Source organism: Tiliqua scincoides, chromosome 10 (assembly GCF_035046505.1).
Source record: "Tiliqua scincoides isolate rTilSci1 chromosome 10, rTilSci1.hap2, whole genome shotgun sequence".
Taxonomy (NCBI): domain Eukaryota; kingdom Metazoa; phylum Chordata; class Lepidosauria; order Squamata; family Scincidae; genus Tiliqua; species Tiliqua scincoides.
Window position 1 is genome coordinate 23,579,638 of NC_089830.1, and position 15,157 is coordinate 23,594,794.

General features: G+C 48.2%; 2 protein-coding genes across 3 annotated transcripts in view; both read left to right on the top strand.

Annotated features, from left to right (window-relative positions):
• LOC136661046 (uncharacterized) overlaps positions 1 to 10,461 on the top strand; it is a 30,548-nt gene extending 20,087 nt beyond the window's left edge. The window contains exon 6 of the mRNA XM_066638065.1: positions 7,920 to 10,461. Within this exon, the coding sequence (XP_066494162.1) occupies positions 7,920 to 9,132 (1,213 nt within the window). The 3' untranslated portion in view covers positions 9,133 to 10,461. The remainder of the gene's footprint in view (positions 1 to 7,919) is intronic.
• On the top strand, positions 175 to 3,996 carry LOC136661218 (interferon-inducible GTPase 5-like). 2 transcript variants are annotated; one of them, XM_066638278.1, is made up of 3 exons: positions 175 to 440; positions 1,601 to 1,669; positions 1,761 to 3,996. In XM_066638278.1, exon 3 carries the CDS (start codon positions 1,786 to 1,788, stop codon positions 3,469 to 3,471), a length of 1,686 nt encoding a protein of 561 aa, XP_066494375.1. In that variant the 5' UTR covers positions 175 to 440; positions 1,601 to 1,669; positions 1,761 to 1,785; the 3' UTR covers positions 3,472 to 3,996. The 2 variants fall into 2 exon arrangements, with proteins under 2 accessions (XP_066494375.1, XP_066494374.1); XM_066638277.1 differs by lacking the exon at positions 1,601 to 1,669.
• Positions 10,462 to 15,157: the final 4,696 nt, after the last annotated feature.

Sequence of the window (15,157 nt, forward strand, 5' to 3'; positions counted from 1 at the left end):
CCTGGTGGGAGAGGAAGGGAGTAGAGAGGCAGACATGCCGATCAAACAGCTGATTTCTAAGAAAGAGGAACCTTCCTCCCACAGTTTAGGTTTCTCTCTCTCATAAATCAGCTGTTTAGGAACATAAGAAGAGCCCCTCTGGTTGTTCCACTGGTATAGCTGGAGTTGTGCCATCTGGTGGAAGAGAAAGGAAACAGAGAAGTGGACATGCTGATCAAACAGCTGAATTCCAAGAAACAGAGACCTTAGACAGGAGGATTTTGGCTGGGACTTTCTGTGAAATAGAGTTACTTTCACTTTCATTAGAGACTGAAGACAAGGGAGACAGTCAGGAGCAAGGAAGGAAAAAACCCTTTGGAACAGGCAGCCAAATAACCAAACTCTTGGTTCCGAGGCTGCACCTTCAGGTTCTCAGAGAAGTCCTCACCTTCTCCATAAAGGTAAGCCTCCCCCCCCCTCTATCTCCTGATATCTGTTTTCTCAGGCTCTGTCTTTCCAGCCTGTCACTGGCTGCTTGTGTGTTGCGCAGATGAGCTTTTTCCATGCAATGACTGTGCTCTATGTGAGAGTTCTGCTGTGAGAAGCTTCAGCCTCATCAGGAGAGGTGTCCCCCTTCTGGCCCTTTGTGTGTTTGAAGAGCAGGTTTGGGTCACTGCTGGGGTGCCACTTCTGGGTTCCATTCGGAGAGGGGGCTGCCAGAACCAGGAGCCATGACTTTCTGTTTGTCGTGCCTAAGATTCAGCTGCAGAACAGCAACGCCCTTTGGGAGCCTTTATTGCGGCTTCTTGATACCCTGTAGAATAGGATAGGATTCAGGTGCATGACAGTCCCACAGGAATCCACCCCTCCCTCCTTCCCTCCCCATTCCACCTCCTGCCTGACCCCTCCCCACACCAATTCCTCCACCCACCCATGCTGCACCAGGCTTACCTGAGTTTCCTAGTTCTCTCTGTGTAAAGTGCCACGTACATACCAGGTGCTATAATAATATTAACTGCACAATTCTGTGAATGTGCAGGCCGGTGCAGGGCTTGCCTTTGCAAATGTGCCATAAATCACTTTGCAGTGGCATAGGAGTCAGGCAGGCAGGTGCGAAGGGTCACACTGGCCTGCTTGCATCAGCGCAGGGAGCAGCATGGAAAGAAGTTCCATGCCAAGCAGAACAGAAACAGAATAGGAAGGCCAGAGGGCAGAGGTGGAGATGGGCTTTAATGGAGCAGGGGGAGGGCAGTGACAGTGACGAGGGTGGGCAGACAGAGCCCCGGGGCCAGGATCAGCCGCAACCAGGCAAGTCAAATCCTACTCCTTTCCTGGGCCATCGTGGGGTGTTGTGTACCAACATGGGGTGTTGTGTACCAGCCAACAAGGGGTGATGTGTACATGTGCCAGCTACAGAGCTCACATGGGTCTGTGTTGCCCTACTTGGGCTGTTGGTGCCTACCCCAGGGCAAGGGGACAGTCCTCTTCCCCCCGCAGAGACCTGAAGAATGCAAAATTTCCACACAGGATACAATGCAGTCTGCACAGCCCCACTGCACTGCTGTGTGGGTTTTTGCTGTGGATGGGGCTGTATTAGTTATTTATTTTATTTATTTATTAGATTTGTATTCCACCGTTCTCCCCGAAGGGCACCCAAGGCGGCTAACGATCCATTTAAAATACAAACAAAGTAAGATACAAATAAACATTAAAAATAAAAACAATTAAAACAAGATATTAGTCTAAAAGTCAACTAATACAATGCTCCTTTCCTTTCTTAGATCAAGTGGAGGATCACAAAGTGCCATGGAACCGTTTGTAAGACATGATTTTGACGTGGTGAGGTCTGCTTCGGATCCAGTGCAACTGCCAGAAGTGATAGCTCAACTACATCAAAATTGGGATTTATTTGAAAACAGCACCCTGGACATTGCCATCACAGGGGTGTCGGGTGCCGGTAAATCGTCCCTTGTAAATGCCTTGCGAGGTCTGAGCGATGATGAAGAAGATGCAGCCAAGACTGCTCCGGTACAAGGAACATTGCATCCAGAAAGCTATCCACATCCCTTATGGCCAAATGTCACCCTTTGGGACCTACCAGGAATCGGGACAGAAGACTTTCAAGCTGCGAGATATCTAAAGCAGGTACATTTTGACAAGTATGATTTTTTCATCATTGTTTCCTCCACCCGTTTCACTGAGAATGACACCAAATTGGCCCGCGAAATTCAGAAAAGGAAGAAGAAGTTTTACTTTGTGCGTTCCAAAATAGATGTTGATCTGCAGAACGAAGGTCGGAAAAGAGATTTCAGGGTGGAGAGAACCCTCGAGAAGATAAGGAATGACTGCTATCAACATTTGGAACAGCCCAGGGTTTTTCTGATCTCCAGATGGGATTTGGACAAGTACGACTTTCTCCTCCTGCAAATGACCTTAGAGGAGGAGTTGAATATCCCTGAAAAAGCCACCCTTGACATTGCCATCACAGGGGTGGTGGGCTCTGGGAAATCGTCCCTTGTCAATGCCATGAGAGGCCTGAGTGATGATGATGATAATTCAGCCAAAACTGATGTGGTACAAAGAACATTGTGCCCGGCAAGATATTCGCATCCGTTATGGCCGAACCTCACAATTTGGGACCTACCAGGAATGGGAACAGCATTTCAAGCCGCAAAGTATCTACGACAGGTACGTTTTGACAAGTATGATTTGTTCATCATCGTTTCCTCCACCCGTTTCACTGAGAATGATGCCAAATTGGCCCAAGAAATTCAGAAAAGGAAGAAGAAGTTTTATTTTGTGCGTTCCAAAATAGATTTTGATCTGGGAAATGAATGTCGGAAAAAAGATTTCAAGGAGGAGAAAACCCTCGAGAAGATAAGGAATGACTGCTATCAACATTTGCAACAGCCCAGGGTTTTTCTCATCTCCAGGTGGGATTTGGGCAAGTATGACTTTCCCCTCCTGCAAATGACCCTAGAAGAAGAGCTGGATGATCTCAAGGGTCAAGGTTTAATTCTGGTTTTCTCCAAAGAAATTCTGGAGAAGAAAAAAATAGCCATGAGAAAAGTTGTATGGATGCAGGCTCTGCTGTCCTGTTCTCTTGGGACAACACGAGTTCCAGGTCTCTCATTTCCTTGTGATGTTGCCATCTTGGTGGAGACATTGAAGTTTTTCTGCAAGGTGTTTGGCTTGGATCATGCTGCCATCGGTAGACTTGCAAAACAGGTTGGCAAAAATGAAGCCGATTTGAGGTCTGCTATCAAAAAAACCCCCATGGCCAGTGAGATCACCCCACAATTTGTAGTCCACCTGTTGCAGAAGTCAGCGCTCTGTGCAATGCTGATGGGGCTGGAGTTCGTTCTTGATTTTGTTGTGGGCTGTCTAACTGGTGTAGGCTATTCATTTGCCATCACGTTGTACGTGCTGAGGGTTTTTTTGAACGATGCTGAAGAAGATGCAAAGAATGTTCTTGCTAAGGTTTTTGAGTGAGCACGAAGAGCTGAAAATGAAGATCCAAGCCAGCCATTGGGAGTGTGAGAAGCTGGATGCATTATACCCAGCACCAAAATGGAAGCAGTGGAAACGCTGGATTTCAATTTCTGATTGCAATCCTTTATTTTGATTTTTCCTTTGAACGAATGCATGGTCTGAACCATAACGTTGAGCATTCACGTTGCAGATGCAAACAGTATCTCTAGCCGCTTGTCTTTAATCAGGGTTGCTGACTGAATGTACCAAAAGCCCCATGACGATCGTGAGTCTGCTATTGCTGGTCCCTCCTTGTCCCGAGTAGAGATGCTGAGCCCCCTTTTTTGAAATCACAATATCCTTAGCCAAAATGGAAATGAGAGAGGGAAAATGTCAGGAAGCAGCGGTGATAGCACTGGTCTTCGTTTTGCTATGGATTCACTTCCTAGTGCTCTAGTTTCCTTATCTAAAAGAGGGGGGCTATTCATATTTCAGAAGAAATGAATAAAATCTAAATAAAAATAGCCAGTCTTGCTGAAAAGTTCAGGCTGATTAGTGTCCCATTATTATAGTCTGCTCCCCCCAGTGGTGTCACTAGGGTTCATGTCACCTGGTGCGGGATGCCAGTGCGTCACTCCCCATGCAGTGGGCGGGGCAACACTCCAGGTGGTGGGCATGGTGATGTACCATCACTCCGCCCCCAAAGGTCCTTTGGCTGTACCTTTTGATAGAACAAAGATAGAACACATTCTGCATGAAATTACGCATTGATTGATATATAACATGACAGTTTTATTCTTCCAAATTATGGTTTTAGTGATTTTGGTCACTAGCGGTGTCACATCGCACCCCCCTCCCCAGGGTGTCAACTTACTAACAACTTAGTGCAGCAGTTATCAAACTTTTAGCACTGGGACCCACTTTTTAGAATGACAGTCTGTCCAAGACCAACCAGAGGTGATGTCATGGTGGAAGTGACATCATCAGGTAAATTAAAATAAATAAGTATAAAGAATTAAAGTAAAACAAATAATTAAATAAGCAGAAGCCAGCCCTGTTCCACCAAGTGAATTTCCTCTGTAGCCTGCCTGCAATAACACCCCTCCCCCCCAAAAAAAAAAATCAGTAAAGTTTTCAGCCCTACCCAGTGCCCAGTTTAATATAAGAACTTCTGCTTAAACCAGATCACTGGCAGGATCCACCTGGCTTTGCAGGTCTCAAAAAGGTTCACCTTATCAGCTGAAGCCTCTGTTTTGATCCTTTTTAGTGGGGGGGGGGGAGGCTGCCTTCTGGAGCACTTGTTTAGCTGCAGGTACATAGGATCAGGACCATACTGGAAGTCTTGCGCTATCCTTCACCTGATCTTCCACACCAGCCAAGGCATGTTTGCTTACTCACAAGTAAACACGATCATGAGGCAGTTTCACTTTCCATAGGGCTCAATACATTCATCTGCTTGGAGGGAGGGACTTCCTTCTCAGGTGTTTCTAGGGGCTACATTCATTGGATCAGGACCATTCTGCTGTCATTGGATTCCTCTCAGCCTGCCCTTTCCAACGGACTAAGGTAGGTTCACATACTCGCGAGTAAACATGCAATATGGCTCACTTTCACTTTCCATAGGGCTCCATGCATTTTTTCTCCAGTTTTTTGGCCCTAACTTTTGACAGAAAGGGGATATTTCACTCAGGTTTCCTTCATTGCATTCCGCTTGAAATTCCGCATTCAACGGTATATAACATGATGGGGTCACTCCTAACCACCACGATTTTAGTGTGTCACACCCCCCCAGTGCGTGTCACCCCCCTGTGTGCATCACCCGGTGCGGCCCGCACCCCCTGCACTCCCCTACCTCCACCACTGGCTCCCCCCTCCCCACCCATCACTTAGCCGCAAAGTTGACAAGCTCAGCCATTCTGGAGTGGCTGCATCACTGGGGAAGGAAGCTATAGGATTGGGTTGTCAATTGGGCATTTGCTTTGGCATGGGAGAGATGGGATGGATGGATGGATGGATGGATGGATAGATAAATAAATAAATAAATAAATAAATAAATAAATAAATAAGGGTGCAATCCTAACCCTTTATGTCAGTGCTTTCCAGCACTGTCATAGCGGTGCCAATGGGACGTGTGCTGCATCCTGCAGTTGGGTGTCACTCATGGAGGCCTCCTCAAAGTAAAGGAATGTTTGTTCCCTTAACTCAGAGCTGCATACCCTGTGTGGGTATGAGGAAGCTCAAAAGGCCAGGCTAGCATCTCATCGGGCTGGCCCTTCCATTACATCAACTGAAGTGGCCCTCTGGAGTAGCTGGCAGATGGGGGCACACATCTCTGCCCACATACTTGCTTTCACTGCTCTTCTTTCTCCTCCACCCCCTGGACTGGGAAAGGAAACAATGCCAGAGAGGAAGAAGAAATGTGGAGGGGGAAGAGAGCGCTAAGTGGGAAGGGCAGAGACTGGCACATAGTTGGGTAGGAAGGGCATGCGGCCTCAGGCATCAAGAGGTCCTGGGCCAGCCCTGCACTTCATGGTATAGAATATGTTCCCTAGAACACTCCCAGATTTCCTAGAATCTTTTGCAACAAACTTCCATAAAAGGGGGGACGGACATAAATAAGAACTGCATTTCAGTGGAAACTTTTGTTGCATTAAAATATATATATATATATATATATATATATATATATATATATATATATATATATATATATATATATATATATATATATATAGCAAGTCCTTACGTGAACTTGTTTCAGTTCCAGTGGAAATTCTCCACCTTACTAGGGGTTGGTTATTACAACAGTAGTCAACATGCCAGCACTAGGACAATGGATGTTTCCTTAAATCTATAATTAGCACATTGTGGGGAGGTGCGCTTGGTCAAGGAACTGGGGCAGGGCTATGTGCTCATGCCGTGTTTCACTTGAGCAAACATGTTGCCCCAAATATCAGGCCCAAGCCTTCAGATGAGTTGATTGTGAGGTCTGCCCATCCTCTTTGCTTTGCACCTGCAAATCTCAATGCAAATATGCACCTCTTTGGCAAATACCTGCTGCTGAACTGTTTCCCTGATGTCAAGGGAAACAGAGATGGGCAGGTTGAAGAGGAACATAGGGATCTGACAATATGGCAAAGTCCATGGAATCGGTGCGAGGGAGGATTGTGTCATGACTGGCACGATGGGTGGACCGGAGAAGGGTGTGGGTTAGGACTTTCCGATAGAGTTTGTTTTAATTAGAGACTGAAATCTCTCTCTCTGGTACCTGAAAAGATAAGGGAGATTAGTCAAGAGCGAGGAAGGAAAAACACCCTGTGAAATAGGCAGCCAACTATCGAGATTTTCAGTTCGGAGGCTGCACCTTCAGCTCTTCAGAGCAGACCCCTCAACTTCCCCATAACGGTAAGTCTCTCTCTCTCTCTCTCTCTCTCTCTCTCTCTCTCTCTCTCTCTCTCTCTTCTGCCATCTGCCTCGGCTCCGTCTTTCCTGCCTGTCACTGGCTGCTTGAGTGATTCTTGCACACATGAGATTTTTCCATGCAATGCTAGGATCCTTGTGACAGTTCTGTTGTGAGTTCTGTTGTGAGAAGCTTCGGCCTCATTGGGAGAGGAGTGCCCTTTCAGGCCCTTTGCGCATGCATTTGTGTCACTGCTGGGGTGCCTCTTATGGGCTCCATTTGGGGGCAGCCAACTCATAGCAAGGAGCCACAATTTGCCATTTGCCATGTCTAAGATTCGTCTGCCGAAGAGCAATGCCAACGCCCTTCAGGAGATTTTACTGGGGCCACTTCTTGATACCCCTTCAGAGCACAGGAGCAGATGGATCAAGGCTGTGGCGCAGTGGAGGGAAATTTTCACACTTCTGGCGCTGTCTTGATCCAGACCCCCAGGGAGGGAAGCCCACTTAGCTGACATTGGGCATTAGACCACTGCACCTCAATCCCAGTCCATACCATCTTCTCTGCTGATTTTTTAATAAAACCAAGCAGAAAGGGGACAAACTGCACAGGGGAAATGGGGAAAGAAAACAGTGGAGTGAGTGATGGCTAAGAGGGGTTGTGGATCCCCTGCCAGGGAGGCATCTGCAGAGGCCTCTCTGGAACATGTGTTCCCTAACTCTGGGGCCAGTCTCCGCTGAGCTGCCCGAATGGTACTCTTTCAATCTGTGCCAGCGATTTTGCCAGCGCAGAACTGAGGAGAGTAAGGGAGAGGGAAAGAGAGAGAACGGGGATAGGATCCTGGTACAATTTAATCACTACTTTCCCTCCCTGCTTCCGCCTCCTGCCTATCTCCTACTCACCCAGGCAGTCCCCCACACCTTCCCAGGCCCACCAGTCTCACCGCCTGCCACCCACACCAGGTTCAACTTTGTTCCTGTCTTCTCTCTGTGTAAAGTGTCAGTTACATTCGCGGTGCTATAATAAGAGTCCAGAAGTCAACTAGCACAATAATCCTTTCCTTTCCTAGATCAAGTGAAGGGTCACAAACCACGATGGACAATCCCACCAAGGAACCATTTGCAAGAGAAGATTTTGATGAGATGAAGGCTGTTTTGGATCAAGGGAAGCTTCCAGAAGTGATAGCTCAAAGCCGTCAAAAGTTGGATTTATTTGAAAAGACCACCCTGGACATCGCCATCACAGGGGTGACGGGTGCTGGCAAATCGTCCCTTGCAAATGCCATGCGAGATCTGGGTGATGATGATGATAACTCAGCCAAAACAGATGTGGTACAAGGAACATTTCATCCAGAAAGTTATCCACATCCATTATTGCCAAATGTCACCCTTTGGGACCTACCGGGAATAGGGACAGGAGACTTCCAAGCAGCAAAATATCTAAAGCAAGTAAATTTTGACAAGTATGATTTCTTCATCATCGTTTCCGCCACCCGTTTCACTGAGAATGATGCCAAATTGGCCCGTGAAATTCAGAAGAGGAAGAAGAAGTTTTACTTTGTGCGTTCCAAAATAGATGTTGATCTGGGGAACGAACGTCGGAAAAGAGGTTTTAGGGAGGAGAGAACCCTCGAGAGGATAAGGAACGACTGCGAGCAACATTTGGAACAGAGAGGTCAGCCTACTCCCAGGGTTTTTCTCATCTCCAGATGGGATTTGGACAGGTATGACTTTTCCCTCCTGCAATTGACCTTAGTAGAAGAGCTGGATGATCTCAAGAGTCAAGTTTTAATTATGGCGATGCCGGCATTCTCCAAAGAAATTCTGGAGAAGAAAAAGAAAACCATGAAAAAAGTTATATGGCTGCAGGCTCTGTTGTCTGGTGCTCTTGGGGCCATTCCAGTTCCAGGTCTCTCTTTTCCTTGTGATCTTGCCATCTTGGTGGGGACACTGGCGCTTTTCTGCAAGGTGTTTGGTTTGGATCGTGCTGCCATCCGTAGACTTGCGAAACGGGTTGGCAAAAATGAAGCCGTTCTGAGGTCTGCTATCAAAAAGTCCCCCATGGCCAGTGAGATTACCCCACAATTCGTAGTGAGTCTTTTGCAGAAGTCACTGGTTTCTGGAGCACTGATGGGGCTGGAGTTGGCTCTTGATTTTGTGCCTGTACTGGGCTCTATAACTGGAGCGGGCCTTTCATTCGCCACCACTTTCTACATGCTGAAGTGTTTTTTGAACGATGCTGTGGAAGATGCTGAGAATATTCTTGCTAAAGTTTCTGAATGATCACAAAGACCCCGAAGTCAAGATCCAAGCCAGCTATAGGGAGTGGGAGAAGCTGAGCTTTATACACAGGAGCAAAACTGAAGCACAGAAGCATGCAATTTCTGATTGCAAACAGTTTTTCTTTTTCAGGAGTACTTGGACTGAACCATTAAAATTGAGCATTCAGGTTGCAAATGCAGACAGTGTATCTCTGGCTACTGGTAGGTAAAACCTTTTTATGGAGCAGATCAGGTCCAGGAAGAGGGGCCGCCAAATCCAAACCCCCTTCTTGACCCTGATCCCGCAGCACAAGTTCATATGGACCTGTGCTTGCAATTTTGCTGGTACAGGTCCAAGTAGGCCCATTTATGCTGCAGAGACTTTTCCTAGGGTAAGGGAACATTTGTTCCCTTTGCCCGAGGAGACCTCCAGGGCTCCCAGGCTGCAGGATGAAGTGCCAGGGTGATCAGATACAATGGAGGACATTGTAGGACATTGGAGAACCACTGTATAGAAGAGGGTGTTTTGGCAGGTACCCTTCCATGCTGAGCTGCACCTGCCCGAATTCCCTCTTCCATACAATAGTTAAAGGTATAGGCACTCTGTCCTTCTGTATCTGGTCACCCTGTGCAGTGCAAGCCATTTTGGAGCAGCTGAATTGGAAGGGGGGGGGTGTGAACCATAGGATTGGTCTGTGAATTGGCTCCAAACTATGATCAAGAAGGGATTTAGCTCCAGCTGGGGTCAGGGAGGGCAAACAACTGCAGGAAGTCTTGACAAACTCTGGTGAAGTCCACCTTAGAGAGCAATCCTTTGCATGTCTACACAGGGGCTGGCAGGTACATTCAATTCCATGAGACTTTGTCTTAGGGGAACGAGTGTGCTTAGAGCAGTGATTTTCAACCTTTTCCATCTCAGGGCACACTGACAAGGCACTAAAATGGTCAAGGCACACCATCAGGTTTTGGACCATTAACAAGGCACAGTATGCTGCCAGTTATGGGGGGGGGGAAGGCTCACATCTTCCACTGACCCTACTAATAAATAACCTTCCCCCAAATTCCTGTGGCACACCTGTGGACCACTCGCGGCACACCAGTGTGCTACAGCACAGTGGTTGAAAATGACTGGCTTTGAAGATCAGCAGGCACATCGGGGAGTTCAAGAGAAGAAATGCAGCATCTTAAGTCTGTGAGGCACACAATCCACTAGTTGAGTTCAGTAGAAGCATAGTCTCTTTTCACTGCCTATATTCCTATAATTGTATCTCTGCTTTTGGCATAACATAAATGGCTATTAATGTCAATCACTGCTATTAAGTGTCTTCATTTTGGATGCGTGTGAGCAAAATAAACCAGGGCTTGATTGCACTGCGGCTGGTGGCCAGAGATTTCTCCTTCTAGGTCCAAAAATTCCTGCAAATCAGGCTTTCAACTGAAAGACCCTCTGCATGTGGCTGAGTTGGCGGATGGAATGAGACATCGGTCTCAACTGGGTCAAGAGAAAGGGTGAAGAACTCCAAGCCCAAAAGTTCCCTGGGCTTTCTCATAAAGAACAGGGGGTCCTAAGCCCAGCCCTGCCAGTGGGGCTCTTCTTATGTTCCTAAACAGTCAGTGGGTTTATGAGAGAGAAACTTAAACTAAATGGAGGAAGGTTTCTCTTTCTTGAAAATCAGCTGCTTGGTCAGCATTCCTCTTCCTCCTCCACCAAATGGATGCCCTCCTAGGCTGGCAAAACTCCAGCCACACCACATCATCACCTACAGAGCACCACTGCAATGCCCTAGAGTCAGAGGTTGCTTCCCCTCCCCAAGAGTTTGCCCCCCTGAAGCAGCAACAAGAAAGAGCTGACACCCCTTTTTGCAAGAGTTCTTGCCTGAAGTGGATCCCTTTCTCTCCAGCGGGAAGAACTGCCTTCCTGGATCCTTGAGCCTTAGTGAGTGACCTGGTAGAGCGGGCTCTTCGCGAACCCCTGATACTTGTTTCCAGGGATAGGACTGTGTGCTTTCACCTAGGGAGAGAGAGGACAGGCCTATGGGACCCATGCAACTCCCAGGCCCATCCCCAAGAAACTTCACCCTTAGGGAACCTCGGAAGGGCCAAGGGGTTCCCATTTCTGTTTGGTTAAAAACACCTTCCCCACTTTTGTGCTGATCTGGAACCAAAAGCCAGCTGAGAAGTGCCTGGTTGTTCCGGTCCCTTGGTTCAAGTCTGACAGATGGCCTGCTCCAAACTCTTAGACGTTGATTTGACCCCATGGGGAGGAAGAGGAAGATACCACATGTGCCCTTGGGGGCACACACACCTGCACAGCTGCACCCACACTCCACAGAGATAATTCTGATGGTTGCCACTGCCTTAGCCTGCTCACCTCCTCTCCCACTCACATCTGCCACCCAAGGCACCCCATCTCACAGCTGGGCCAGCCCTGACACAATCCTTCCTCACACTGATTCCATGGATTTCACCATACTGTCATATCCCCACACTCTTCCTCAGCTTGCCAGAGTTAACCCCCATCCCTCTTTCCCTTGATGTCAGGGAAACAGTCCAGCAGATCTATCAAAGGTGCACCTTTGCAAGAACCAAATAATGGCTTCTATATACAAATATTTACATCTAGATCTACAGGTACAAATCGAAAAGAATTTGGCAGACCTTACAATGAACTAACTGAAAAGGTTGTGCCAAGATATCAGGCGATCTTTTAAGAACATAAGAACTTCAGAAGAGGCCTAATGGATCAGGCCAAGGGCCCATGTAGCTCAGCTTCCTGTATCTCAAGGGGACACACCAGAGGCCTCAGGGAACACTCAGGACAACAAGAATCTTGCGGCTACTCCCTGGCATCTGGCATTCAGAGTTAGGCTACCTCTAAACCCAGAGGCTGCATATACCCATCAAGGCTTGTAACCGCAATGGATTTTTCTTCCAGCTTTGACCAGCCTATGGCGCCAAGGGAAAAAATCATTGAAAACAGGATGGAGTTTCTGTTCCGCATCTTCTTCTTAGTACCTGGCAACACGTGAGGAAGTTCCCTATTTCCTGCCTCACCAGGGCCTGAAAGCTTGAACCTCAGTCAGCAGATCAGCATAAGGCTGCCAGGATATCTGTCCACCAGGCCATCATTTTGTGATTCCCGTTTATAACCAAATGATACAGCAAAATGGAGGGGGGCAGTGTCATAGCTAGAGGGGGGTGAAAAAAGCTAGAGGGGGGGTTCTCTAGGGAGGCACCCCACAGCGTGCAAGCAACCACTCCCCTTCAGAACCAGGCGTTCGCCTCCATTTTGCTCCCACCCCCTGGAATGGCTCCGAAAGGGGGGAGGGGCTGCTTGCAAGCTGCGGTGAGGCTCCCTGCAAAACGTAGTGCTTTGCACCCCCTCTATCTATGCCACTGAGGAGGGGAGCCCCTTTTCCTCTGGGCAGGTTGGCAGGAACAGGAGCCTCAGGGGCTCCTGCCCTCCACATTTCTGCTGAAAGGTCTGGGAACATTTTCTCCAGTGCAAGGGGAACTCGGTACCAAAGAAAATTCTGGAGTCAGAGGAGGGGGACTGGAGAGGGGGCAGCGAGGGCCGCTTGTGTAATAAGAAAAAGTCGTTGTGAGCAAACCCTTATGCCACAGGTTTGACAAGAGCTGATGTCCTTGTTGGCTTTATTTGCAGCAACAACGCAACATGTGACTTTTCACTCCATGGAGTGCAAAAATATTTTTGCAGCAAATTTCTATGAGGAGGAAACCTGGAACCTGATCACAACTCAGTTCACTGCACAATAACCCCAGGTCCTTGATAGCTGGATCAGTGAAGGGTGTTGGCTGAGAGAGTTACTTTCTCTTTCACCAGGGTCTGAAGGCATTCTTGATCAACAGGAAACACAAGGGAGATTAGTCACAAGCGAGGAAGGAAAAAGCACACTTGGGAACAGGCAGCCAACTGACCAGACTTGGTACAGAGGTTGTCCCTTCAGCCCCTCAGCACAGTCCTTCCCCTTAATGGAAAGCTGCTTTCTCCTGATATCTGCCTTCTCAGACTCTGTGTGATTCTTGCGCAGATGACATTTTTCAATGCCACAATTATGATCCCTGCACATGCCCAATCTCATCTGGTCTTGGAAGCTAAGCAGGGTCAGGCCTGGTTAGTACTTGGATGGGAGACCCCTGGGAATACCGGGTGCTGTAGGCTTATACCATAGTCTTTCCATGCCTGATCTCGTCTGATCTTGGAAGCTAAGCAGGGTCAGGCCTGGTTAGTACTTGGATGGGAGACCGCCTGGGAATACCGGGTGCTGTAGGCTTCTACCATAGTCTTTCGAGACTGAAGGTTGCCAACCAATTATGATCACTATGAGAGTTCTGTTGTGAGAAGCTTCAGCCTCATGGGGGAGGGGAGACCCTTTGCCAACTGTATTTGAAAAGCAGGTTTGTGTCACATCTGGGGTGCCACTTCTGGTTTCCATTTGGGGAGAGAGCAGCAAACTCAGAGCCAGGAGCCACGACTTGCTGTTTGCCATTTCTAAGATTCAACTGCAGAAACGCAATGCCTTTCGGAGCTTCTGTTGTGGCTACTTCTTGGAAACTTGTCAGAGCACAGGAGAAGCTGGATCAAGACTGTGGCTGAGCAGAGGGAGGCTTTGACACTCCTGCTGCCATCCCGATCCAGGTGACCCCCTGGGAGGGAAGCCCACGTAGGTGCCATTGGGCATGAAACCTTCCTTCCACTGTGCCACAATTCCAGTCCAGACCAGGCATTTGGACTGCTGAGTTTTTTAGAAGACAAAATCGAGCAGAAAAGAGACAAATCGCACAGGGGGAAGGAAAGAGTGGAGTTGTTGTGGGTCCCTTCCCCTCTCAATTCAGTGTGAACCTGCATGCACTGGGGCAATCTCCACCTATCCCTTGAGCTGCATTGTGCTCTGGAAAGATGTTTCTGGGACTAGTAGAGATATTCAGTCACAGCTTGCACTTCCTTAAGAAGATGGTGTTTTGGTGCAAGGAAGGGCACCAGGATGCAGGCTGTGTAAGTTGTCTTGTGTGTTCCCTGAAGCATTCAGTGGGCCACTGTGCAATACAGGAAGCTGAACTAGATCCAGCAGGGCCCTTCTTATGTTTTTATGTTCCCCGTTTCCACCTCTTGCCGAACTGCTACTCGGCCAGTCACTCCCCCTTCCTCCCCCTCTTGCCCCAATCTTCTTGCAGCCCACCACTCAAACTGGACTCATCTGTGTTCCTGCCTTCTCTCTGCATAAAGTGTCACTTACATACATGGTGCTACAAGAATAATTTGAACAGTCTCAAAGTCAACACGCACAATCTTCCTTTCCTTCCTTAGATCAAGTGAAGGATCACGAACCGCGATGGATAATTCTGACATGGAACCGCTTGCAAGAGGTGATATTGACACAATGAAGGCTGCTTCGGATCAAGGACAACTTCCAGAAGCGAGAGCTCAAAGCCGTCAAAAGTTGGATTTATTTGAAAAGACCACCCTGGACGTCACCATCACAGGGTGCTGGTAAATCATCCCTTGTAAATGCCCTGAGACGCCTGGATGATGACGATTATGAAAATAATGCAGCCAAGACTGACGTGGTACAAGGAACATCACATCCAGAAAGATATCTGCATCTTTCCCCTTGCTGGGTCCCCTTGCTCTTTCTGGGGCTTCCTAGGGGTGAAGTGTCTTCAGTGCTGGCCTGGGAGTTGCATCAGTCCCACCACCCTGTCCTGTCTCCACCTAGGGTGAGGTTCACTGTCCTATCCCCGGAAACAGGCATCCTGCCACACTACCAGGCAGCTCCTCAGGGCTCCACAATCCAGGAAGGCAGCTCTTCCCACTGGAGGAAAAAGGATCAATCCTGTCTTGTTGCTGCCTTGGGAGGCAACCTATCTGGGGAGGGGGGTAAACAGTCTCTGCCTCTGGGGGCATTGCAGTGGTGCTCTGTGGGTGAGGATGTTTCTGCCCCCTGCAGCAAGGTTGGAACCTGAAGGACCAAAGTATGAGTGTTTGGCCAGTAGCAGCAATGGTTGGAGTCCCTGCCCTCCGACAA

Coding starts and splice junctions, on each gene's coding strand:
- LOC136661218 (XM_066638278.1), top strand. CDS start 1,786: ATGGAACCGTTTGTAAGACATGATTTTGACGTGGTGAGGTCTGCTTCG.